This window comes from Leptopilina heterotoma, unplaced genomic scaffold (assembly GCF_015476425.1).
Source record: "Leptopilina heterotoma isolate Lh14 unplaced genomic scaffold, ASM1547642v1 Lhet_180, whole genome shotgun sequence".
Taxonomy (NCBI): Eukaryota; Metazoa; Arthropoda; class Insecta; order Hymenoptera; family Figitidae; genus Leptopilina; species Leptopilina heterotoma.
Window position 1 is genome coordinate 1,205,636 of NW_025110897.1, and position 25,001 is coordinate 1,230,636.

At 28.7% G+C, this 25,001-nt stretch overlaps 2 protein-coding genes across 14 annotated transcripts in view; both read left to right on the forward strand.

Annotated features, from left to right (window-relative positions):
• Nucleotides 1–13,810, forward strand: part of LOC122500033 — a 289,403-nt gene extending 275,593 nt beyond the window's left edge. For all 3 annotated transcript variants that reach the window (XM_043608729.1, XM_043608731.1, XM_043608730.1), the window contains 7 exons: nt 2,743–2,991; nt 3,127–3,297; nt 3,428–3,684; nt 7,166–7,436; nt 9,491–9,729; nt 9,813–9,999; nt 13,039–13,810. In XM_043608729.1, coding sequence (XP_043464664.1) covers nt 2,743–2,991; nt 3,127–3,297; nt 3,428–3,684; nt 7,166–7,436; nt 9,491–9,729; nt 9,813–9,999; nt 13,039–13,277 — 1,613 coding nt within the window. In that variant the 3' untranslated portion in view covers nt 13,278–13,810. The remainder of the gene's footprint in view (nt 1–2,742; nt 2,992–3,126; nt 3,298–3,427; nt 3,685–7,165; nt 7,437–9,490; nt 9,730–9,812; nt 10,000–13,038) is intronic.
• A 388-nt stretch (nt 13,811–14,198) lies between these two features.
• LOC122500030 overlaps nt 14,199–25,001 on the forward strand; it is a 212,524-nt gene continuing 201,721 nt past the window's right edge. For 8 of the 11 annotated variants that reach the window (XM_043608710.1, XM_043608715.1, XM_043608721.1 and 5 more), the window contains exon 1: nt 14,200–14,257. The gene's annotated coding sequence lies outside the window, so the exon portion shown is untranslated. Of the gene's footprint in view, nt 14,258–25,001 lie in introns of all 11 variants that reach the window. The other 3 variants (XM_043608711.1, XM_043608717.1, XM_043608719.1) reach the window with 1 other exon arrangement.

The following is a 25,001-nucleotide window of genomic DNA, read 5'->3' on the forward strand; positions in this document are numbered from 1 at the left end:
TAATTTTTTTCAGAAAATAACAAATCTCATTATTTTGAGTAATGTATCGGCATATATATATTTTGCATGTTTATGTTTTTCGATGATTAGTAGTGTTTTTGGTACCTACTTTTTATTTGCAAACTTAAAAATTTTATAAATATTCATTTGGAGGTTTTTGGGGTCGCTGAGTTAGAATATTTGGTTAAAATTTTATAATTCAAAATGGCGACCAAAAGAATTTAACGGTCGCCATTTTGTTAATTTAAAAAATTTTTAAGTTTGCAAATAAAAAGTACCAAAAACACTACTAATCATCGAAAAACATAAACATGCAATAAATATATATATATATTTTGATACATTTATACTCGTATCAACTCTCTAAAACTGAATCAGTGAAATTTGACTGAGAATAACTGACTCTATTGTCTATTCTCGCGATTTGAATCAGTGAAATTTCACTGAAGATCAGTTAAAAATGATTGAAATTTCTGTCATTTTTCACTGATTGGCCAATATTCAAGAATAACTGAAATTTTCAATATGTGTGACAGAAATTTTCAGTAGTTTATTAATTGGCGAATTAGTTAAAAATAACTGATATTTCAGTTATTTTTAACTGATTTTCAGTGAAATTCCACTGATTCAAATCGCGAGAATAGAGTCACCGATTCTCAGTCAAATTTCACTGCTTTTCAGTGGAACTTCACTGATTAAGATTTAGAGAGAAAATCCCATGTAGAAATTTCCCTACTTGTCCCTACCAAATGTTGGATTCTGATTAGAACCATCCTAGAAAATCTACTCTAGAAAAATCTGTCTAGAACCTCGCTAGATTCTGACTAGAATCTCTAGTCTACAAAAACTAATCGGTTTCCAATCAAATTCTAGTTAAAGAATTATTATTACTAATTTTGTTTTATAAAGAATTATTATTAATTGATATTATTATTTATTATTTTAATAATTTAAATAATTTAATAACTTTATAATTTTTTAATTTAAATTATTATTAGATTATAAAGAATTATTATTAATTGAAATTATTAGATAATTCAGACTAGAAAAACTCACTAGGACCTTATTGATTTCCAACTAGCGACAAACTAGTGTACAAGTAATATACATAAATTGTCTTTCTATAAATAAATATTTTTATGAATTGTCAAAAACATTTTAAAGTATAATTGCACTTACATATATTTTTAAATAATTATTTTTACGGATAATATTACAATATTTAGGTAATAAAAATTAATTATACTCACATAATTAATATTTATTTGTGTCTTATTCTTTTAATTTACTTATTAAATAAAAGATTTTTATTTAATAAAATTGTTTTATTGGAATTTTATGTAAGAATGTTCTACAATATTAAAAATTGGGTTTCAAATATGTTAAAAAATGAAATAATTAAATAGTATGCAAAATTTTTTAAAAAATAATGCTGGTAAAAATTATTTAACTAGAATTTGATTGGAACCCGACTAGTTTTTCTAGACTAGAGATTCTAGTTAGAATCTAGCGAGAGCCCTACTAGAGATAGGGGCAAATGGTGAATTGCTGCACGGGATGTTATTTAAGCGGAGGTGCTTCCAAGCTATCACGGCCGGGAGGTATGTGTATCCGACTGGAGTCCCCAAGGTCCAAGGTTCGATCCCCCATGGGCACGAGATTTTTCAACTCAAGTTTCAGGTTTTTCGTGTACAACATTCATTAATAATGTTAATATGAATGAAGAATTTAATTATAAATAGGTTAAGTTGAAAAATAATAATTTTTAAAAGTCAACTAGAAAATTCTAGTCGGGGCCCTATCAACACACAGCTAGTTTTAATACTAGTTCCCGACTAGATATTCTAGTCTATACCCCATCTGCCGACCGTTATGAAAGTAGTTGGGTTCTAACGATTTTCTCTAATCAGTTCCCCACTACAGATAGGGAATTCTGGCTAGGACCCCATAAAATTCCAATCTCAATTTCTGCATGGGATAATGAGATTTGTTATTTTCTGAAAAAAATTATTTCGACTTCCAAACAGTTTTAGCGGACATGAAACTTTCTAAAATTAGTTCCTTTTTTCATCTAGTAATCACACAAAAATTTAAAAAAAAATAAAAAATGATGTTTTTGAGAAAATTGACTTTTTTTATTTTTCGGAAAATGGCCGCCATTTGGTTAATTTTCAAATTTTCAAGTTTGCAAAGAAAAAGTATCAAAAACACTACTAAAATCAAGAAAAAAAATTGAAAAATATTTATTTTTGCAAAAATTAGAAAGATTTGAAAATAATTTGTCAGCTGTTTAGCTCTAAAATGTCCTAAAATTTTCAAACACTCATAACTCAGCTAAAAATTTTTGTTTTCCCTAAATAAAAAAATACGTGTCTCTTTAATTGTCCTAAAGAACAAGAAAAATTACCCTTAACTTGATTTATAATTTAAACCTATTCGCCCTGCATGAATTGAAATAGAATCAGCCTATAATCATGAATTTTTTTAATTCTTGCTGTTATTACTAGAAGCATTATTTTTGTACATCTCTGACAAATATTATTAAATTCTATCAAAAAACAATGAAGCAATAGTGAATTTTCTAAAAAGGTACATACTTTAAAGTTTAATTGTTTATAACTAATTGAAAAATTAAAATTCTTTGAATGTTTTCAATATAATATTGTGGATTCTGAACAAATGCAACCTTAAAGATTTTGACTAAATTTGAAAGAATCGAAAAAATGATATTTCCTCTTTCAGTGAAAATATGTCCGATTGAGAAGGGCCAGATACGTGACGAGAATGACAATTGTGTGTGTCCACCTGGTAAGGCTAAGGATGAGAATGACATTTGTGTGATTTGTCGAAAGGAAATTGGAATGGTAATAAACAAAGAAGGTGAATGTGTGTGTGCTCTTGAGAAGGGAATGATAATTGATGAGCATGGAAATTGCCGCTGTCCCGAGGAACACGGATACGTCCTGGACATTTATGGATATTGCAAGCCAGGTATTTATTAATCATTATCCCCCTGTCATTTATTTCTAATTCAGCTTCATTATTCATTTCATCTAATCTGCTTCTCTTTTCGCGTTACGCATTCGAATTCGAATTTTCGAAATTTAATGCAACTTAATTTTAAAGTGAAACAATGCTTCCGGGATGATGAATGCCCTGACGATAAATTGTGCTCGCCATTGAATTTCAAATGCGAAAATCCATGCGAGGATAAGATTTGTTCGAATGCGTACTGCACTGCAGAGAATCATCGAGCAATCTGTAAATGCATCGAAGGTTACTCTGGTATAAATTGCGGTGAGTTCGCTATTCACATCCATTTGGGTTCAGCGAAAAATTCATTCATATTCGTAATAATATCAGCCTCATATCACAATAAGACGATCGTGTTCATCATGTTACAGCGAAATCTTATTTTCATTTACAGAAAACAAAAATACAACAGTTTACCGAACGGACTTCCCGAAATCAGAAGTTGAAGCACACTGTCTGTCTGATGGAATTGAAGTGGATATCAACTTTTACAATAGCACAGTAACGGATGGTTTTGATGGGGTTCTGTACGTGAAAGGTCATAGTAAAGAAGAGAACTGTCGAAGAATTATTTCCCTAGATCGTGGAATGAACAATCACCATTTGAAGTTCAAAGTCAAGTTCGGAACCTGTGGATTAATTCACATTAATGTAAGTTTTTTTAAAAAGTTTTAAAAGTTTTTTAAAAGATAAACAGTTTTTAATTCATCAGGGTTGACACGCAAATTGGAAACCTGAAAAACCTGAAAAAGTCAGGGATTTTTATTAAAAGTACTGGAAAAAATTAAATTTTTAAAATTCATAAGAACATTTTTTTGTTTGCCTCATAAACTATGAAATTACCACAAATTTTAATACGAAACCTTCAATTTTCTCTATTTCTGACAATAATTTCTTTTTTTCTTAATTCTTGAAAAACTATCATAAAATTATTACTTGTAAATTATTTAATAAATAATTTAACTTCAATATTTCAAAATTAATTCAATTTTGAAAGAGTTGCGTTATTACAATTTTCATAAATGGATCAACTTCAAAAGATTATATTTATTTATTTATTTAATATACATTCCCGCAATACAATATTGGACCACAAATGGGTAACTAGCGAAACATAAAACAATTAAGTATTACAATTATTAATAGTAAGAAAAGTTTTATAATTTTATAACAAAAACAATTTTTCTCTTTTCAAACTTAATAGTTTTAAAATAAAAGTATTTTATGGTTGCTCACGAAGTCCGATAACATAGTTTTTTGCGCATTCAGTGAATTTAATTTTGCGACGCCATTTAATTTGAAATTTTATGAAATTTCAATTTTCAATGAATTTAATTAGAAAATTTAAAGAATTTAGATTTCTGAAAAATTTTGTTTTTTTTTAGTTAAAGTTTTTAAATATATTTAATTATTAAAAATAATGAATTTACAGAAGAATTTTAGTTAAAAACACTTAAAAAATTGAATTTTGAAAAAGAATACAAATAATTGAATAAATTCAATTACATTTTCAAACATTTTAATAAAATTCTACTCAAATATTTAATTATTTTCAAAAATAATAAAAACTTCATTGAAATTCTATTAATTACAAATTTTTTATAAATTTCTTCGCAATAATTCAATTATTTTCTTAAATAATAAAATTCATTTTAGGAATTCAATTACCTTTTTTTAAATAATAAACCTCATCGCAAAATTTCAATTATTGCTAATACAATTTTAATCGAATTCAATAAATTATTTATTTTTGTATTTAAATAATTGAATTCTCATAAAATTTTCTAATAAAAATTGATTTAAGACTATTAGTTAAAAACACTAAAATAATTGAATTTTTGAAAAAAGTTACAAATGATAGTACAAATTCAATTATTTAAAAAAAAAATTCTTCGCAAAAATTCAATTACATATGTTTAAAAATTTTAATAATATTCTTGGCAAACTTTTAATTATCTTTATAAATAGTAAAATTCTTTTCCAAAATTCAATTATTTTTAAAAATTGTAATAAAATTCTTGACAAAATTTCAATTATTTTCAAAAATTTTCCTCAATTCAATGATTTTCAATATTTCCTATTTTAATAAAATTTTCCAAAAGAATTCAATTATTTAAAAGAAATTTTAATAAAATTCTACGCAAACATTTAATTATTTTTATAAATAAAAAAAATTTCCCAGGAATTCAAATATTTTTTAATAATTTAAATTTAATACAAATTTTTTATAAATTTCTTCACATAATAATTCAATTATTTTCGTGAGAAATAAAATTTTTTACATGGACTCAATTATTTTTATAAATAATAAAATGTTTTACAGGGATTCAATTATTTTCATAAATAATAAAATTCTTTTTAGGAATTAAATTATTTTCATAAATAAAACTCATCGCAGAATTTCAATTATTTTTGATACAATTACAAATATAAATTCCTCAAAATATGCATTTCTTAATAATTTTATTAAAATTCTTCTAAAAAATTCAATTATTTTCAAAAATTTTAATAAAATTCTTCGTAAAAATTCAATTATTTTTATTTAATGACACAGAATTGTTTATAAGAATTCAATTACTTTTTATAAAATTTAAATTAAATTTCTTAAAAGAATTCAATTATTTTCTATAAAATTTAAATTAAATTCCTTAAAAAAATTTATTTATTTATTTTCAACATTTTTAATACAATTATTCGCAGAAATTCAATTATTTTCATCAAAAGCAATACTGTTTGCAGAAAGTCGATTTATTTTTAAAAATTTTAATAAAAATCCTGGCAAGAATTTATAAATATTTCTAAATAATTAAGTTCTTCTAAAAAAGTCAATTATTCTTAAAAATTTTATTAAAATTCTTTGAAAGAATTGAATTACGTTTATTTTTAATAGAATTTCAATCAAATTCCTCGAAAAATGTAATTATTTAAAAAAATTTTATTAAAATTCATCGAAAGAATTCAATTATTTAAAAATTTTTTGATAAAATTCTATATGAGAATCCAATTTTAAGAAAAATCCAATAAATAAGTTATTTCTTTTTGTATTTAAATAATTCACTTCTCATAGAATTTTCTAATAAAAATTGATTTAAAAATTAATTTCAGTTAAAATGATAGATTATAATTGAAAATTAAATTAATTAATTTTAAATTTTCGAAATAATTGAATTTTGAAAGGGTTTCAAATTAAAATCTTTGAAAATTTGAATTTTCCATACTAAACTTTTCTGTAGAATTAATTCGTTTGGAAAAGTTTAATTGATTTTTTTAAAAATTATTTGAAGTTTTTATTTTCTAATATATTCGAAGAATTTCCAAATAATCGATGAAATTTCGTAAAAATGAATATTGTAAACAAATAAATTTGAAAATTCTCAAAGAACTTTTTGAATAATTATAAAATATTATTGATTTAAAGAAGAATTTTAGTTAATAATTTTAGAAAATAAGAGTTGAACTGAAATGATGAAAATAATTTTTAATCTAATAATATAAACTAATGATTTTATCACTCAGTCTTGTTTTATATAATAATATTCTTCTAAGTTGTTGAATTTCAAAAAGGTTTGAATTTGAATGTATTGAAGAATATTAATTCCTATTGAAAAATAATAATGATTAGGTAAACATTTATTTAAAAAATAAGTTATTGATGTTTTCCAAAAATTTTACATTTAAAGAAATTTACAAATAAATGTATTAGAACATTTTTCTCAGTGTCTAACAATTTTTAGAGTGAACCACAATATTCTTAAGGTTCAGGGAAAATGTGAAAATTTTGTCTGGAAATCAGGGAAAAACAAAATTAAATTTTTGTGTTAACCCTGATTAAATGATTAAATACTAAATAGTAACCCTGATAAATAATTATTAATAATGCGAAATACAGTATTTTGTGAAAGTCCCATGTATTTGTATTAAATTATTTATTTAATTTTGTAAAAAACAAATGTAGTTTTAAAATCCTGGAAAAATTCCATTTTTTAACTTGGAAAAACTGGAAAAGTCAGGGATATTTCGAATGATCCAAAGTTTGGCAACCCTGAATCCATGTACCATCTCTGTATTTATTTTTTCCGTTCCTAAATTAAAATATTTTAAAGAGTAATTTTGATTTGTTAATTTTTTTCAGGGGGAAGCGTCCTTTAAGCTGATTATACAAAAACATCCAAAATTGATGACGTTTAATGCACAAGCATATTTGATTAAATGTTTGTACCAAATTGGAGAACAAAATGTCACTTTAGGATTTAATGTCTCGATGCTCACGACTGCTGGCACCATCGCAAATACCGGACCTCCGCCAACATGTTCAATGCAAATCGTCACTCAAAGCGGAAATAACGTCGAAAATGCAGAAATAGGAGACAATCTCATGCTCCAAGTTAATGTAACACCTAATTGTAAGTGATCTCAGAATTTTTATTTAATTGGATCTTTTTTCTTTTGTTAATAAATTACATGAAGTTGATTAATTTATTAACTTCAACTGTTAATAAATTATACAAAGTTGATTAATTTATTAACTCCAACTGTTAATAAATTACTAGCAACAAATCGCGCGCTAAAGCACGCGGCTAACTTCTTACTACCTTTTTAAAATAAAATTAGCAATTTTAAAAATAATAAAATTTGAAAATTTGAAAATTTAAATTTTTGTTGAAAATACTATAAAAAATTCAATTTTGTAGAATTTAAAAATAATTGCAAAAATTCTTTAAAAAAAAATAAAATTCTTCTTATTAAATTCAACTATGTTCAAATCTTAAAAAAAATTCTCGTAAAAATTCCAATTATCTTTATAAATAACAAAATTCTTCTCTACAGTTCAATTATTTTCATAAATTTTTCTAATTTTAATGATTTTCAATATCTACGATTTTAATAAAATATTTCCTAAAACAAATTCAATTATTTAAAAAAAATTTTAATTTGAAATTTTAGAAAATGACAATTTTGTATGAATGAATTAAATAATGAAAATTTCAGAGGAATTGTATTATTTACAAATTTTTTATAAATTTCTTCGCAGTAATTCAATTATTTTCATAAAGAATAACATTTTTTTAACCAGGAATTCAATTATTTTCATAAATAATAAAATTCTATAGGTACGTAGGTTTTCAATTATTTTCATAAATAATAAAAATCATCGCACAATTTCAATTATTTTTGGTACAATGTTAATGGAATTTCTCGAAAAATGTCATTATTCTTAAAATTTTTATTAAAATTAATTTTCAAAGATTTTAATGAAATAATTTTTAACAATTCGACTTTTTTTCAAAATAATTTGAATTAAATTCTTCGTAGAATTAAATTAATTTCAATAATATCAAAATTCAATTATTTTTAATATCTACTATTTCAATAAGAATTCACAAAAGAATTCAATTATTTAAAAAGAAATATATTATTAAAATTTATCGCAAGAATTAAAGTTTTTTTCATAAATAATAAAATTCTTCTCAGGTATTCAATTATTTTCAATACAATTATTAAAAAATTCGATTGTATTCAATAAATTACAGAAATTTTTCAAAAAAATTAAATTATTTTTAAAATTTTTTAATATCATTCAAGAATTAAATGCTTAATTTCAATTATTAAGAAATAGGATTATTATAAAAACTTGATACAAATTATTCATATAGAATTTAATTACTTTGAAAACTTGTAATTAAAATGATTAAAGAAAGTCCATTACTTTAAAGAAACTCAAAGAAATTCTTCAAACGAATTTAATTAAGATTATGTAAAATTTTTATAAAATTCTTCCTAAATTCAATTATTTTCATAAACAATAAAATTCTTCGAAGAAATTCAATTATTATCAAATTTTTTGATAAAATTCTTTGCAAGAATTCAATCATTTGCAAATGTTTTATAAATTTTTTTGCAATAATTCAATTATTTAACAAAAAAATTAATAAAAGTTCTTCATGTTTTATAAATAATATTTTTATAAGTTGTTTAATTTAAAAAAGGTTTGAATTTTGAATTTTTGAATGTCTTAATTCCTGTGGGAAATCCTGTTCCAAAGAGAAGATTAAAATATAAATTGTGCAAATATTTTTCTTCTTTTTCTAAAACAAAATAATAATTTTCATAAAAAAATTGTGATTGAAAAAGAAAATAATGGAAAATAAATAAATTTTCTATTTCTTAATCACAGTTGTTTAATAATTTTCTAATTTTTTTTGAAGTAAAGAACAAAAATAATTTCAATTTGACAAAACAGAATATTTAACAAAATTTTAGTCTTTTAATGAAAAAAATTAAAAAAAATTCCGATGATTTCTATTTTCTATCTAAAGTTAATAAAAAACAAAAGTATAAACAAAAGACAACTTCAGAGTGTGAGGGACAGAGAAAGTGAATGAAAGAATGAAAGAACATTCAAATTAATATAGTTAATTAATATATATGAAATATAACGTAAATTTTTTCTCGACAGCCATTTACGGAGGATTCGCTCGTAATTGTGTCGCTAAAACAATGGAGGAGAAAATGGAAAATGAATATATTGTGACTGACGAGAATGGATGTGCCACCGATCCAACGATATTTGGTGAATGGGAACAAGATCCTGAATCGCAAGTTTTGATGGCGAGTTTCAATGCATTCAAATTTCCAAATAGCGACAACATACGCTTCCAATGTAACATCCGAGTTTGTTTCGGCCGATGTCAACCAGTAAGTGCTCTCAAAATTTTGTTGTATATGAATATTACGGTATTTACCAAGAAAGGATTTTAAAAATGTATTCAATTCCATAGGTTAATTGTAGAGGATATAATGCTTTCGGACGTCGGCGAAGAGCCGCTGACACTGAACCAAATGACACTGCCCTAAGTGTAAGAGACAGTAATGAAGGTCAACTTCGAGAAGAAATAACAGTAAAATCAAATTTAATTCGTACCGTAGAAAGAGTAGAAGCTCGATATACTGCCGACCCAACAGAATGTAAGTCAAATTTGCAAGATTTAATATTAACAATGCTTAAGATGTAAGGTCAAAAGGATTTTTCTTGAATTCTTTTGCCCAAAATTTCATTGTACAATTCCTAAAGAAGAGTTTTTTAATTAATGCATAAAATTGACTGTCACCTTGTCATTTTTATTCCAAATTGAATGCTTTTAAGAAAAGAATTGAAAGATGAAGAAAAGAGACTTTTATTCCTGATAAGTGCTTTCCAATGTAAATAAAAATAAGGATAGAAAAATAGAAAAAGGGAAAAAAATTGTAAATTTTTTAGCAATTTTTCAACTTTAAATCAAACTATCTGCTATCTCAACTTCAGTTAAAATATTTCTTTCTGATTGTGCTTTTAAAGAGTATTTAATTCCGCGTCGAATGAGATATTTTTAAACAGAATTCGTTAAAAATTAACTGAGTTATTGGATTTTTTGTTTCAACAGTCACATTATTAGATTCTCTTCTTTCTGCTTTCAATTATTATTCAGGCGTTTTTTTTAAATCATTTTTTCAATTCTTTTAACAGTTTAATACCTACATATAATTTTCTAAAAAATTTAAACTTTTGAAAAGTGTTAAAATACAATAAAAAAGTTTTTTTTTTAAATAGAAATGTTTCTAAATCTCAAATTACTATACTAAATTCATACATTTTTTTATTTTCAAACTAAATTATATGGGCAAATCCACGGAGTTAGTCGACATTTACTTACAAAAATGAAAATTTTTAAATTGAAAGCACACCACTCATTTACGGTTCATTTTTTTCAAAATTTATTTTGGAACAATTATCTTCTTGCGTGATTCATTTTAATTTAATGCCGTGCAAAATAAAAATAAAAAACGAAAATATGAGTTTTTTCAGAAAATACCATTAAAAATGTGTATTTCTTTCTTCTTTTGTTTTCTATATTAATATGTGAAAAACATGAATAATTTTATTATTTCTGTTTATTATTCATTATAATTATTTATTTGTGTAAGACAATTAATATTAAAATATATTTATGATTAATATAATAATTTATTAATAACATCATTTTGGCATCTATTTTTTAATTCTGTTAGTTAAATTATCTTAATTTTGACGAAAGTCAAAATAAAAAATAACAGATGAAAAGTTATTCAATTTTTCACATTGACTGATACGTTCATAATGAACTAAATGAATAAATAATGTAAAATTTTATTGTAATTCTTAATTTTCTGTCATTATAAATTAGAGATAAAATTTGGCATTTGAATATAAGAATTATAAAAATGCTTTCTAATAATCACGCACGTTTTCAATTTATTTTATTTCAATCTGTAGATGTGCTCCTAGAAAGAGGCTAAGTTTAGAGTTGTTCACGCTCAAGTCTAAGGTGATAGTTATTGTAATATTTTCTTTAATTCTAAGGGCACATTATTTTAAAATACCCAGATTTATTCGTCTGTTTAAAACGAATAAGTGCGGTTGTCAAAAATTTTAATTGAACAATCGCCACGAAATTTATAATACAAATTTTCCATAAATTTTGTTATTAAAAAATAATGAGTAACGCTATTTTCAAGTATTACAATTTCTTTATAATTAAGAGCACATCTTTTTTTTATCTTTCAATACATTCTACAAAAAGTGAAGTTCAATTCACCATCGTTTCGAATTGTTTCGTTGTATGCCAAAAAAGTTATGCCCATAAGAACAGAAACTTGTACCTAGGGTAACACTGCAAATTTCATGATTTAGATTAATTTACTCTGTTTTATTATTTATATAAGGCAAGTAGGCTAACATTTATTTAATTTTCTTAGTTCAATAGATTCTTAGATCTTTTTTAAAGTAGTAAAAACATGAAAATAATCAGTAGAATACTTTGAAAATATAAAGATTTGCCAGTAACATGAAATCAAACGGTTCGGTGGATTTACCCATATGCCAAAATTCAGTTATAGAAAGATTTTGTAAATTTTTCAAAAATTAAATTTCGTTAAATTTTTTCTATAGAAAATTTGAAAATCTGAAATTTTTTTATTTTCTAACTAAATTATACGCAAAAAATCAGTTTTTAATCGATTTTGTAAATTTATCAAAATTTAAAAATTGTCTTTTTTATTATTTTTTTCCATAGGGAATTTCAAAATTGTGAAATTCATCGATTTTTTCAATTTTTTTTACAGAAAATTTTCTAAATCTTAAAATTCAATTAAATTTGTCATTTTAAAGCTGAATTATATGCAAAAATTTAATTTTTGAACGAATTTGAAAATTTAAAAAAGATTAAAATTCGTCGATTTTTTCTTTTTTTTCTACAGAAAATTTCAAAATCTTGAATTTCGACTATATTTATAAAATTTTTTCATTTCCCAACTAAATTTTAAGCAAAAAATCAGTTTTAAACGATTTTGTAAATTTTTCAAAAATTAAAAATCGTTTTTTTTTTTGTTTTTTTCAATAGAAAATTTTAAAATCGTGAAATTCGACGATATTCATAAAATTTTTTCATTTTTAATTTATTTAATTCATTTCATTTTATTTTTAAATAAATTAAAATTCAATTTAGTTAATAAAATCAATATTTACAATTAATTGATATTTTAGCTTTTTTTTAAATTGGTTAACATAGGTCCGAAAAAATATATTTATTTAGCACACGAAGAGAAAAATCAAGCGTTTGTAGTATGGACATGGTCCATACTTAAAAAGTATGGCGCTGTTTATGCTCGATTTGTAGAAATCTATGTGACCTTGTCCATACTACAAACGCTTGATTTTTCTCTCCGTGCACAGTTAAAAATTTTAATTTCTTATAATTTTAACAAAAGATATTTTTTATTCTGATAAAAATTTGATGTCATTGTTTTCAATGCTTTGTGTTCAGAAAAGTAAGTTGAATTTGAAAAAAAATTATTTTAATTTTAGCCGATCCGTTTGGGAAAGCCTGACCCATTTCCTACTTCTTAAAATTCTAATATTGTATGAAATTATTGATAAATTCTATATTTGCTAATAATGAAAATTATAATTATTGATCTCTCATGTTTCAGCTCCATCAGCTCAACGAGTCGAAGACATATGCGTGTCTATGGTTGGCTTCGTCATCTCACTAGTTATTACAGCATTGTTGGCCCTTGTCGCCGTAGCGATAGCCGTTTCCTGTTGGCTCCTAGCCTACCGTCGCCAACCGAAGACAGCCGGACCACTGCCACATCCACCGGAATTCCCAAACCCCTTGTTCACCACCGAATCAGTGGCCGAACCATCACCTGATTATCACTTGTCGTAAAACTCATAGAATGATTATTTTTTAATTAACCTATTTTTATTATGTAAAATGGAAATTACATCTAGGACAACTCACGTTCTATTGACCAGTCTTGTATTTCCATGCATTTCCTCCATTGACTTATTTTTTCTTCTCAGGGCACGATTGATCATGATGGAAAAAGTATACTTGATATAACGATGAGCATTGTAGCACTTACTATTTATGGTGATGGTACTTTCCATTATCTATGTATGCGTGAAAAGACTTTACACTTACTTTAACATCTTATATTTTCTTATAAGTATCGACTCTAGTCCCTGGAGGATTTGTACCTTTAATATGTAATCAATCGCAAACTTACTTGCTGTGTAAAGTCAAACGAATTAGTCTAATCTAGCTTTCTTACTTTTAGATAATTGTACATTTTTTTATCTAATAAAAGGCTAATGATTTATTTCTATAGTCCATCCGTCCTCTTTTTAGGATAAATTGTAAATAAACTTAATTATCAATACTTATGTAAACGTACATTAAATAAATAATAAAAATAATGCATTATTTCAATTCTTTAAAACCTCTCAAAGTAAATCATTACTATAATATTATGGCAGAGGGACCTAAGACCATCCTTTTGGGGTTTCATTATTGCATACGTCTACTTCAATTTAGGCCTACACTCATTCGGGAAAGAAACAATAAACCGAAAATTGTTGCACAGTGTTATTAATTTAAGTAGAAGAATCACCCATATATTTCTACGTTACATCCACATAAAAAAATAATTTTCTGTTCCTGTGTAAGGTTTTAAAATTTTTGAAAATAATTTAGCCTAACTTTTCAAATGTTTTGCGAAAAAATTGCAAAAATAATCAACTTGTAGAATACCTAAATTTTTTATTACTACTGCATTGCGTCAAACGATAAGATTGTGTAAAACCAAGCAACAGACATTTTCATTCAGTTGACAGCTAAGTAATTCGAATGTACTTCGTTTTTTGGTGAGTGAAAACTGTTATTAATTATTTTTACCTTTATCGATACTTTCAATATTTTTACATATTAAGTATAGTAATAATTACCATATAAAAACTCTTATAAGTTTTCTCTGACATGTTATGATTTCTAAATAACTCTAAGATGCAGAAAAATTATAAACAATAAATTCTATAAATTTAAAAAAAAATTTATTGTTAGATCTACATAGGATTCTACATAGGAATCTATACACGGAGAAAATTTATTCCTGAAATTTTACTGAATTTAGTTCGGTAAAACTGGGATGAAGTGTCAAAACAGTAATTTTTCAAGAACTAGACTGTAAAAGAAATTGCATTGAAAAATAATGTAAAAATCATAAAGCTCACGATACATGTATTAGCGCTTCAGTTACAGTTCGGTAAAACGTAAGCCAAGTGCTCGCTACATTCATATTTATTTTATTGAATAGTTCGGTAAAACGTAAGATAATGTTTTCGGTAAAACTGACGAGTTGCAATTTATTGAATAGTTCGGTAAAACTTGAAGAACAAAAATAAAAAATAATGTTACTTCAGTAGATTTATATTAATACTGCCGTAACTCTCAATTTACCTACTTTAATCACTACCTGAACCCCCTACAATTGTTTACGAACAAATACTAATTGATACACCTGTCTACAGTACAATCTAAACGCATACACTAATACACACATCGCACGCTTTACATTAATGCTTCAGAAAGTTTCAACTGTCCTTATATATTAATCTCAATTTTATTTTACCGCTTGTGAGAAAGATTCAAATTAATAAACTATCGTTGTACAAAATTAAAAATTATTTATATTAATGAATCATTTCTAACTATATTCAAGGTCAATTTATGAAATATTTTTAAATTATGTTTTTATTATTATAAAGAAAAATGTTTAAATTTGTATTTAATGGAATAAAACAATAATTTATGAAAATCCTTATTATTCTCAAATTTTTGTGTTTAAAATTAAAAATATACATATTAAAAGTGCAAGTTGGAAATTATTAAATTAATTAATAGAAAATTAATCTTTCTGAAATATTAAATAATAATTGTGAGGTATTAAAAAGCGAAAAGGAAATAAGCAAGTAAGCAAATAAGGAATAAAGTAAGCAAGAAGGAAATAAGCAAGTAAGAAAGTAAGCAAATAAGAAAGTAAGTAATCAAGAAGGAAATAAGCAAGTAAGAAAAGTAAGAAAGAAAGAAATAAGCAAGTAAGTATGCAAAAAAGAAAGTAAGCTAGTAAGCAAGCAAGTTATTTCCTTTTTGCTTACTTGCTTACCTACTTATTTACTTACTTACATACTTACTTATATGTTTAATTGATAACTTATTTATTTCCTTTTTGCTTACTTACTTATGTTTACTTGCTTACTTACTTGCTTACTTACTTACTATTATTCATGTTTAATTAAAATGAATAAATTATATGTTAAAAAAATAAGTATGTTATTGCTATTTTATATTTTCTTTTTATATGATTTGAAAGCATTTATTACATATTTGGCAATTAATAAGTGTTTAAAATAATTAATTAATTGAATTTTAATTTAAATAATAATAAAATGATTATTAATTAAGTCTAAATAAGTTGGAAAAATCAACTATTAGTGTGAAAGTCTTTCATTTGGCTGCGGGACACTTGAAATAAAGTATTTCAATCCAGAAAACTAAAACTTTAGGCAAGTCAAGGAAGTTTTACCGAACTATTCCTGAAAACTAACACTTTAAGCAAGTCAAGAAAGTTTTACCGAACTATTCCTGAAACGTGAGTGCCCATCAAGGAGGTATTTATTTAATTTACATTAAACGTTCAGTTTCAATTTTTTTTCAACTTTTACAGTACTAGTTCTTAAGGAATAAAGATATCACATTAGATTTTAAATATTGTTACCGAAAAAATAATATAAAAATTATTAAAAATTACGATTATGCTACTATATCCCAACTTTATTGAAAAATTCGGTAAAATATAAGGAACAAATTTTCTCCGTGTATAAATTTTAGTAGGTTATCCTAATAGAAATCCACATAAGACAATATATATAGAAAACTATAGGTCATTCTGTTACTTTATCCTATAGGAGCCCGTTTTTTAATATTTTGTTTCTAGGATGCGTTTTGATGATTTTGAGCCTAAAATGAAAAAAATCGGTTAGGTCGCTTTTAAAAAACCGCACTTTTTGTATTTTTGAAGAGATTAATCAACATGTTTTTGCGGAAAAAATATATAAGGCTGATTCTATCTCAATTCATGTAGGGCAAATAGATTAAAAATTCTAAAACAAAACATAAAGGTAATTTTTCTTGTTCTTTAGGACGAATAAAGAGACACGTATTTTTTTATTTAGTGAAAAAAAATTTTTTAGCTGAGTTATGAGTGTTTGAAAATTTTAAGACACATATCGTGATTTTATAGCTAAACAGCTGACAAATTATTTTCGAATCTTTCTAGTTTTTGCAAAAATTAATATTTTTCAATTTTTTTCTTGATTTTAGTAGTGTTTTTGATACTTTTTCTTTGCAAACTTGAAAATTTGAAAAATTTTGAAAATAAACAAAATGGCGGCCATTTTCCGAAAAATCAAAAAAGTCAATTTTCTCAAAAACATCATTTTTTATTTTTCTTAAAATTTTTGTGTGATTACTAGATGAAAAAAGGAACTAATTTTAAAAGGTTTCATGTCCGCTAAAACTGTTTGGAAGTCGCAATAATTTTTTTCAGAAAATAACAAATCTCATTATTTTCTCTCTAAATCTGAATCAGTGAAATTCCACTGAAAAGCAGTGAAATTTGACTGAGAATCACTGACTCTATTCTCGCGATTTGAATCAGTGGAATTTCACTGAAAATCAGTTAAAAGTAACTGAAATTTCAGTTATTTTTAACTGATTCGCCAATTAATAAACTACTGAAAATTTCTGTCACACATATTGAAAATTTCAGTTATTCTTTAATTGGCCAATCAGTGAAAAATGACAGAAATTTCAATCATTTTTAACTGATCTTTAGTGAAATTTCACTGATTCAAATCGCGAGAATAGACAATAGAGTCAGTGATTCTCAGTCAAATTTCACTGATTCAGTTTTAGAGAGTTGATACGCGAGTATAAATGTATCGGCATATATACAATTATTGCATGTTTATATGTTTTTCGATGATTAGTAGTGTTTTTGGTACTTCTTATTTGCAAACTTAAAAATTTTAAAAATTAACAAAATGGCGACCGTTAAATTCTTTTGGTCGCCATTTTGAATTATAAAATTTTAACCAAATATTCTAACTCAGCGACCCCAAAAAGCTCCAAATGAATATTTTTATTCAATTATTTTTAGTATTTTTAGTTTTCGATTTTTTGAAAAATGGCCGCCATTTTGTTAATTTTTAAAATTTTTAAGTTTGCAAATAAAAAGTAGCTACCAAAAACAATACTAATCATCGAAAAACATAAACATGCAAAATATATATATGCCGATACATTACTAAAAATAATGAGATTTGTTATTTTCTGAAAAAAATTATTGCGACTTCCAAACAGTTTTAGCGGACATGAAACCTTTTAAAATTAGTTCCTTTTTTCATCTAGTAATCACACAAAAATTTTAAGAAAAATAAAAAATGATGTTTTTGAGAAAATTGACTTTTTTGATTTTTCGGAAAATGGCCGCCATTTTGTTAATTTTCAAAATTTTTCAAATTTTCAAGTTTGCAAAGAAAAAGTATCAAAAACACTACTAAAATCAAGAAAAAAATTGAAAATATTTATTTTTGCAAAAATTAGAAAGATTTGAAAATAATTTGTCAGCTGTTTAGCTATAAAATCACGATATGTCTTAAAATTTTCAAACACTCATAACTCAGCTAAAAAATTTTTTTTCGCTAAATAAAAAAATACGTGTCTCTTTATTTGTCCTAAAGAACAAGAAAAATTACCTTTAACTTGATTAAGAATTTTTAACCTTTTCGCCCTGCAAGAATTGAGATAGAATCAGCCATATAAGGGGCCATCCATAAATTACGTAAGTCACTTTTTTGGAAAATTTGACCACCCACCCCCCTTTGTAAATTTTTTTACATACATTAGCGCCATTTTTTCTACGGTTCGTAAGATTTAGCAGACCCACCCCTTTCCCCAAAATGTTTGCTGCCAGACACGACTGGCATCTTGGATATGTTCGGTAGACCTTGCCGTGGTGGCGGGGCTTTTCACTAAAGGACAACCAACAGGGTGGTTCCCTGATTTTAAAACCAAAAGAAATGAATGAAATGGATAAAGAATCACATAAATTACTCCAAGTGGGTACCTCGAAAGAGGGTAATCCCACCACCGATTCTGATCGGGTGCAAGCCTCGATAGTCGGTGCAGATGGCTCCAGGGATTTTGGAGGGAGCCAAATAGATAGCCAGGTGACATGCTACGAATCAAATGTCGCAAATCAGTTCCTGGCTATTCCGGGAATTTTTAAAAGCTTGCGCCAAGGATTCAAGCGACAAAAAAACGTCGGTCGTGACATCCAGGATGGCGTGACGGTTTTGGAAAATGCGTTCGATATAATCTGTAAGAATTTACGTTTTATCCCCGAGCCTTTCAAAGACCAAGAGCCGCAATTTCCAACTGTGGAAACTCCACGGCAGACGAAGAGTGTTATTGCAACCCGGGATAGCGCGGCTGCAGGCGCAACTAAGACGAAAAAGGTTAATACGCGCCCTAGGGAAGGAGTAAGCCCGGATGTGAGTCCACAACGAGCGACTCAAAGTGAAAAGAGGATTAAGCGAAAGGATGCTCCACAGCTTAATCCTGAGTCGCTAGTTGAAGCAAAAGGGGCGTCCTCAAGTAGTCCTAGTAAGACGTATGCCGATACCGTCTTGAAAGACGGAGCGGACATTGAGGATGACTTTAAGGTTGTTGGAGAAAGAAAGAAACGGGCTCCAGGAAGAAAGACCCAAGGCGAGAAAAAAGAGCTCACGAAGCCCCCTTCGAAACTCAGGTCCACGGAAGCTGTGAAGATCACGGCAAGAGACCCAAAGTTTTACGAGGGTATCTTGCCGCTGATAAAAGAAAAGGTTAAACCTGAAGATTCAGGCACCGTGGTACAGAAAATCAGGAGAACTTTTAAACAGGAAGTTCTCCTGATAGTGAAAAAGGGTGGAGAGACCTTAAAATTTGCGAAGAGTCTGTCCTTGGCCCTGCATGGCAAGGCCGAGGTCATACCTCTTGTAAATAAGAGGTCTCTAGAAATCAGAGACCTGGATGAAGCCACTACAGAGAGTGAGGTGACTTCAGCATTGGAAGAAAAGCTGGGCAAGTCCGACCTGCCTATAGAGTGCAAATTACTGCCGCGCTACAAAGGAACTAAGGTTGCTCTAATCCGCTTGGCAGAAGCAGAAAGTGACATTCTGCTTAAACTTGGCCGAATCAAAATCGGCTGGATAAATGCTCAAATTCGCGAGCATGTTGAAGTAGCTAGGTGCCAAAAGTGCTTAGCCTATGGACACTCTACCCGAACCTGCAAAGGCCCCGACAGAAGTAAAAACTGTCGAAGATGCGGCGGAGAGGGACACCTCGCGAAGAGCTGTAAAGTGAAGCCGAAGTGCCTTACGTGCTTGGACCTGGGGAAGCCAGAGACGGATCACGATTCCGGAAAGAGAGCCTGCCCGGTTTACAGAGAAGAACTGCAAAAGATTAAAAGGGCAAATCCTTAAAATTTTTGCAGGTCAACCTGCATACAAGTAAGGATGCACAGTTGCTCCTAATGCAAACAGCAAGGGAAAATGAGGTCGATATCCTGTTCTGCAGTGAGCAGTATCAAGGAAGCGACCTCGCCCCTTGGTATCAGGATAAGGCAAAGAGAGCCGCCATAAAGCTGTGCAACCCAGAATTGCGGGTTGACAAGTTTCTGGAGACGAGCAGTGGGTTCGTGTGGATAGAGGTGGCTAATATACATATCGACGGCTCCCGTTGATATGATCTTGTTTCAATTGTCAAAATAATAAAATCGTCTTTGGAGCTCAGTTCAATATGTTCTGTATTCAATTGTCAATTTAATATAATCTCGCAAAAGTTTCCGTGTAATAAAATCTTAATTCAGAGTAATTTTAAATTCACTTAAAAAATAAAATATTAATTTGTTTTTAATATTATTTTAGGTTGTATAATGATTAAATAATGATTAATAAAATAAAATATAGAAAAATAAATGAAGAAAATTATTAAAACTATTAAAAATATCAGAAAAATAATAAATTATTAACTATAAAATATTAATTCGTTTGTAATATTATTTCATACTTTTCAATCATTAATTAAATCGAAAAATAAATAATAAAATTATACAAATCTAGATAATAATAAAAATAGTAAACTAACTAATTTTAATTAATAAAATTCATTATTCATTAAAAAGTATGAAATAATATTGCAAAAAATAATAAAATTAATTAAATAAAAAAAAACAAAGTATAATAAAATGGGTATTATCTATATTTTTTTTAAACAAATATATTAAGAATTATATTACACTACATTTTTCAACTGAAATTATTTTTTAGGTATAATGTAGGTAATATAAATAATAAAAAATAAATATTGTTATAAATACAATAATTAACCTACAATAATAGTAAAATTAATAAAATAAATCAAAGAAATTTCAAATAATAATTATTAACAATATAAAATATAATTAAAACGTAACGTAACGAAATTTTACTTAATTTTAGTTTATTTAGTATTTTTATAATTAATTAGTTTCGTATAATTTTATTATTTTCTTTATTTTTTCTAATTTTTATTTCTTATATTAATTGTTAAAAATTAATTTACTTATATCGTTTTTTATTTATTTTATAATTTTCTTCATTTATTTTTCTATATTTTATTTTATTAATCATTATTTAATCATTATACAACCTAAAATAATATTAAAAACAAATTAATATTTTATTTTTTAAGTGAATTTAAAATTACTCTGAATTAAGATTTTATTACACGGAAACTTTTGCGAGATTATATTAAATTGACAATTGAATAGAGATCATATTGAACTGAGCTCCAAAGACGATTTTATTATTTTGACAATTGAAACAAGATCATATCAACGGGAGCCGTCGATATGTATAGCTGCTACTTCTCACCCAACGACCCACTGACAAACTTCGAAGCCAATATCGAAGACCTAGAAGCGAGCCTCACAGAATCCAGGCTGGATGTCATCATCACTGGTGATTTTAACGCAAAGTCGCCAGAGTGGGGTGAGACGAGACTCGACAAGAGAGGAATTCGTATTGGAGAAATGATCTCCAGAAACGACTTATTGGCAGTAAACCGAGGCAATACATGGACTTTTAGACGAGGTGCGATCGGATCAATTATAGATCTAACAATCGCATCGTCTAAACTTTTTAGCCGCATAACCGACTGGCGGGTCTCTGAGGAATATACCGCAAGTGACCACCAGTATATTGAGTTCTCAGTCTCGATGGGAGACACACGAGGAGGAAAAAGACAGGATGCTCCTAGTCGCAAAACCTCCTCGTGGAATATGAAGAGACTCGACAAGGAAAAGTTCGGCCGGTCCCTAAGAGAAGCCCTTTTAATTGAGGACTTGGGCTGGGTGAAGAGGCCGAAAAGTCTAAATGGAGAGGTGCGAGCGGTGCGAAATATAATCTTCACCACTTGCAATGCGTCGATGCCACGTCGCAAAGGAGCCTTTCCAAGGAAAAAATCCTTGCACTGGTGGTCAGAAAAGCTGGCCTCCTTGAGAAAGGAATGCCTCAAAGCAAGAAGGACATACACCCGATCTAAGGGAGATCCCTTGCTGAAAGAGGCTTTTAAGGAGGCGAAAAAGAACCTCAAGAAAGAGATCCGTAAGTCGCGACGCCGTAGCTGGAAGGACCTAATCGAGGAAGTCGACAAGGACCCATGGGGTCTGGCTTTTAAAATCGTGACTAAGAAATTAGTGACGAGGCAAAAGACCCCCGGCCTGGACAATCCCGATTGGGTCAGAAAGATAATAAGTTCTTTGTTTCCTCCTGCGGAGCCATACCTTAGAAGGGACTGGAGTTTTTGCAAAGTCGAAGAGGAAGAACTCTTCACACTTAGTGAACTGCAAAAAGCAGGCAAAAGATTGAAAACAGGCAAGGCGCCTGGAATCGATGGCATAAGTAACGAGATCCTAAAGTTGGTAATCGACACTTCACCCCAGATTCTGCTTCGATGCTTCAATCTTTGCCTTGAGAGAGGAGAGTTCTTCCGCGACTGGAAGCGACAGAGGTTAGTCCTCCTAAGGAAAGGTGAAAAACCTCTAGATAAGGTTTCATCGTACAGGCCTATATGCCTGCTAGATACGATGGGTAAACTTCTAGAGGATATGGTTCTGCAGAGAATGCAAAGCCACTTGACCGAAGAGAATCGTCTATCCGATCACCAATTTGGTTTCCGTAAAGGCAAGTCCACGGTTGATGCCATCCAGGCAGTTGTGGACATAGCCAAAGCAGAAAAAAACAAATTGGGACCTGGGAAAAAGAAGAGCTTCTGCGCGTTGGTAGCAATTGACATACGCAACGCGTTTAATTCCGCAAGATGGAAAGATCTCACCGAGTCGATGGAAAAGAAAAACATGCCGCCCTACTTGTTGCGGATAATGGATAATTATCTTAGCGACAGGTGGGTTATATATGAGGGAGACACCTGCACTCTCAAGGAAGAGATGCAGCGTGGGGCTCCTCAAGGCTCGAGGGTGGGTCCATTTGTATGGAATGTATCTTACGATGATTTTCTGCGAATGGATCTGCCCGAAGGTGCGGTGATCATCGGCTTTGCGGACGACGCGTTGTTCGTGTGCACTGCCGAGAGTGAGGAGGCTCTTGGGACATTGGTGAACGAATGCCTGCGACTAGCAAAAAGCTGGCTGGATACCAGAGGTCTTGAAATGGCCCTGGAAAAGACCGAGGCACTGCTGGTCACAGACAGACGTGGTTATGAGCTCCCACGAATCGTGATAGACGGATTCGAGGTCAAGTGGAGTAAACAAATTAAATACCTTGGTGTGGAGTTGGATGGAAGGTTAAACTTCCACCACCACATGGCTATGGCGTCGAATAAGGCGATGGAGTGTGCGGCTAATATTTCACGGTTAATGCCAAATGTTGGCGGACCCCGTGAACAAAAAAGAAGACTGGTGGCGAGTGTCGCCCATGCTAAAATGCTCTACGCAGCACCAGCATGGGCCCCATCCCTGAGGAGCAAAAGATGTGTTACCATCTGTGAAAAGATACTGTCGGCGCAGAGATCGATAACAACGCGTATCATCTCTGCATATAAGACGGTATCTACGAGTGCTGTGCAGGTCCTTGCAAGTGTCCCGCCAGCAGATCTTTTGGCGAGGGAAAGGGAAGAAATGTTTCTCTTTTCTAAAGAAAGCAGTTCCTTGAATGAGGCATTAAGACCAAGCAAGGGCCTGATCCGCAAAGAAGCGAGGCACAGGCTCATAGAAAGATGGCAAGAAAGATGGGATGGTGAGGAAAAAGGTCGATGGACTTATCGCCTTATTCCGGCACTCGCCACCTGGATAAATAGGAAACACGGTCAGGTTTCCTATTACTTGACTCAGGCGCTCACAGGTCACGGGTGTTTTAACTCGTACCTGTGTCGCTTTAAATTACGCGAGAACGAGGTGTGTGCATATTGCCAGTTCCCTGAGGACAACGCGGAGCACACCCTCTTCTCATGCAAGAAATGGGACTTGGAGAGGCGGGCCATGTTTGAAGGTGTAAACAGTCAAGTTACACCGGAGAACATGGTATCGCTGATGACCCAGTCGGAAGAGAATTGGCGGCAAGTCGAGAACTTTATAATCTCGGTTATGTCGAGGAAGGATCTCGACGGCCGCCAAAAAGCGTAATTTAAACAGCTTTTAATTTTGATCGTTTGTTTTTTATTAATTTATTTGGTGATTTATTTGTCCTTATACATTTTTTTTAATTGTTTGTGTTTTTTTTATTCATCTTTGTACAGTTTTATGTTTTCGATATTTTATACGCGTTTATTTTTTCTTTTTTTTTATGTATCCGTTTGCAATTTTATCTTTTGACTGTTTACACTTAATTAAACATTTGTTTTATTATTGTTGTGCTGTTAATTCCGCTTTTATATTGAAATAGTTTTAAATTTTTAACTATTAACGCAGGATAACCGCAGAGAAGGGCAGAAAGTCGCATTAGCGACAGAGTTGGAGCGCCACCCTCGAAGGCTAAAGTGTTAAGACAGTTCCGAGGGAGGGTAAAGGGCTCCAGAAGAAGGGTTACGGGTTTTAGTGGGTCGGGCTGGCAGTAGGTCGCCAGTTTATTAAATTTACTATTTTATATATTTATTTTATTTTTTTTTTCCTTTTGTTTTATCACACCAACCCCACATAACCTTGGAGTGCGGAATCCAAGGTATCTGTAAGCAGATTTCCCAAAAGTCCCTAAGCAAAAAAAAAAAAAAAATAATAATAATAATAATAATAATAATAATAATAATAATAATAATAATAGATATAATTGTTGAATAAATGATCATGGGAAGGTGGAAATTGAATAAAAATCCAATGTGTATTGTCAGTATAGCGACGTATTTCGTTGGCTAAGGTTTGCCAACCTCATCAGGCTGAATTTATTAAAAGAAAAAACACTTCAATATTTATAAAGATCTAAAGCACTATTTTTATAAAAGTAATGACAATAA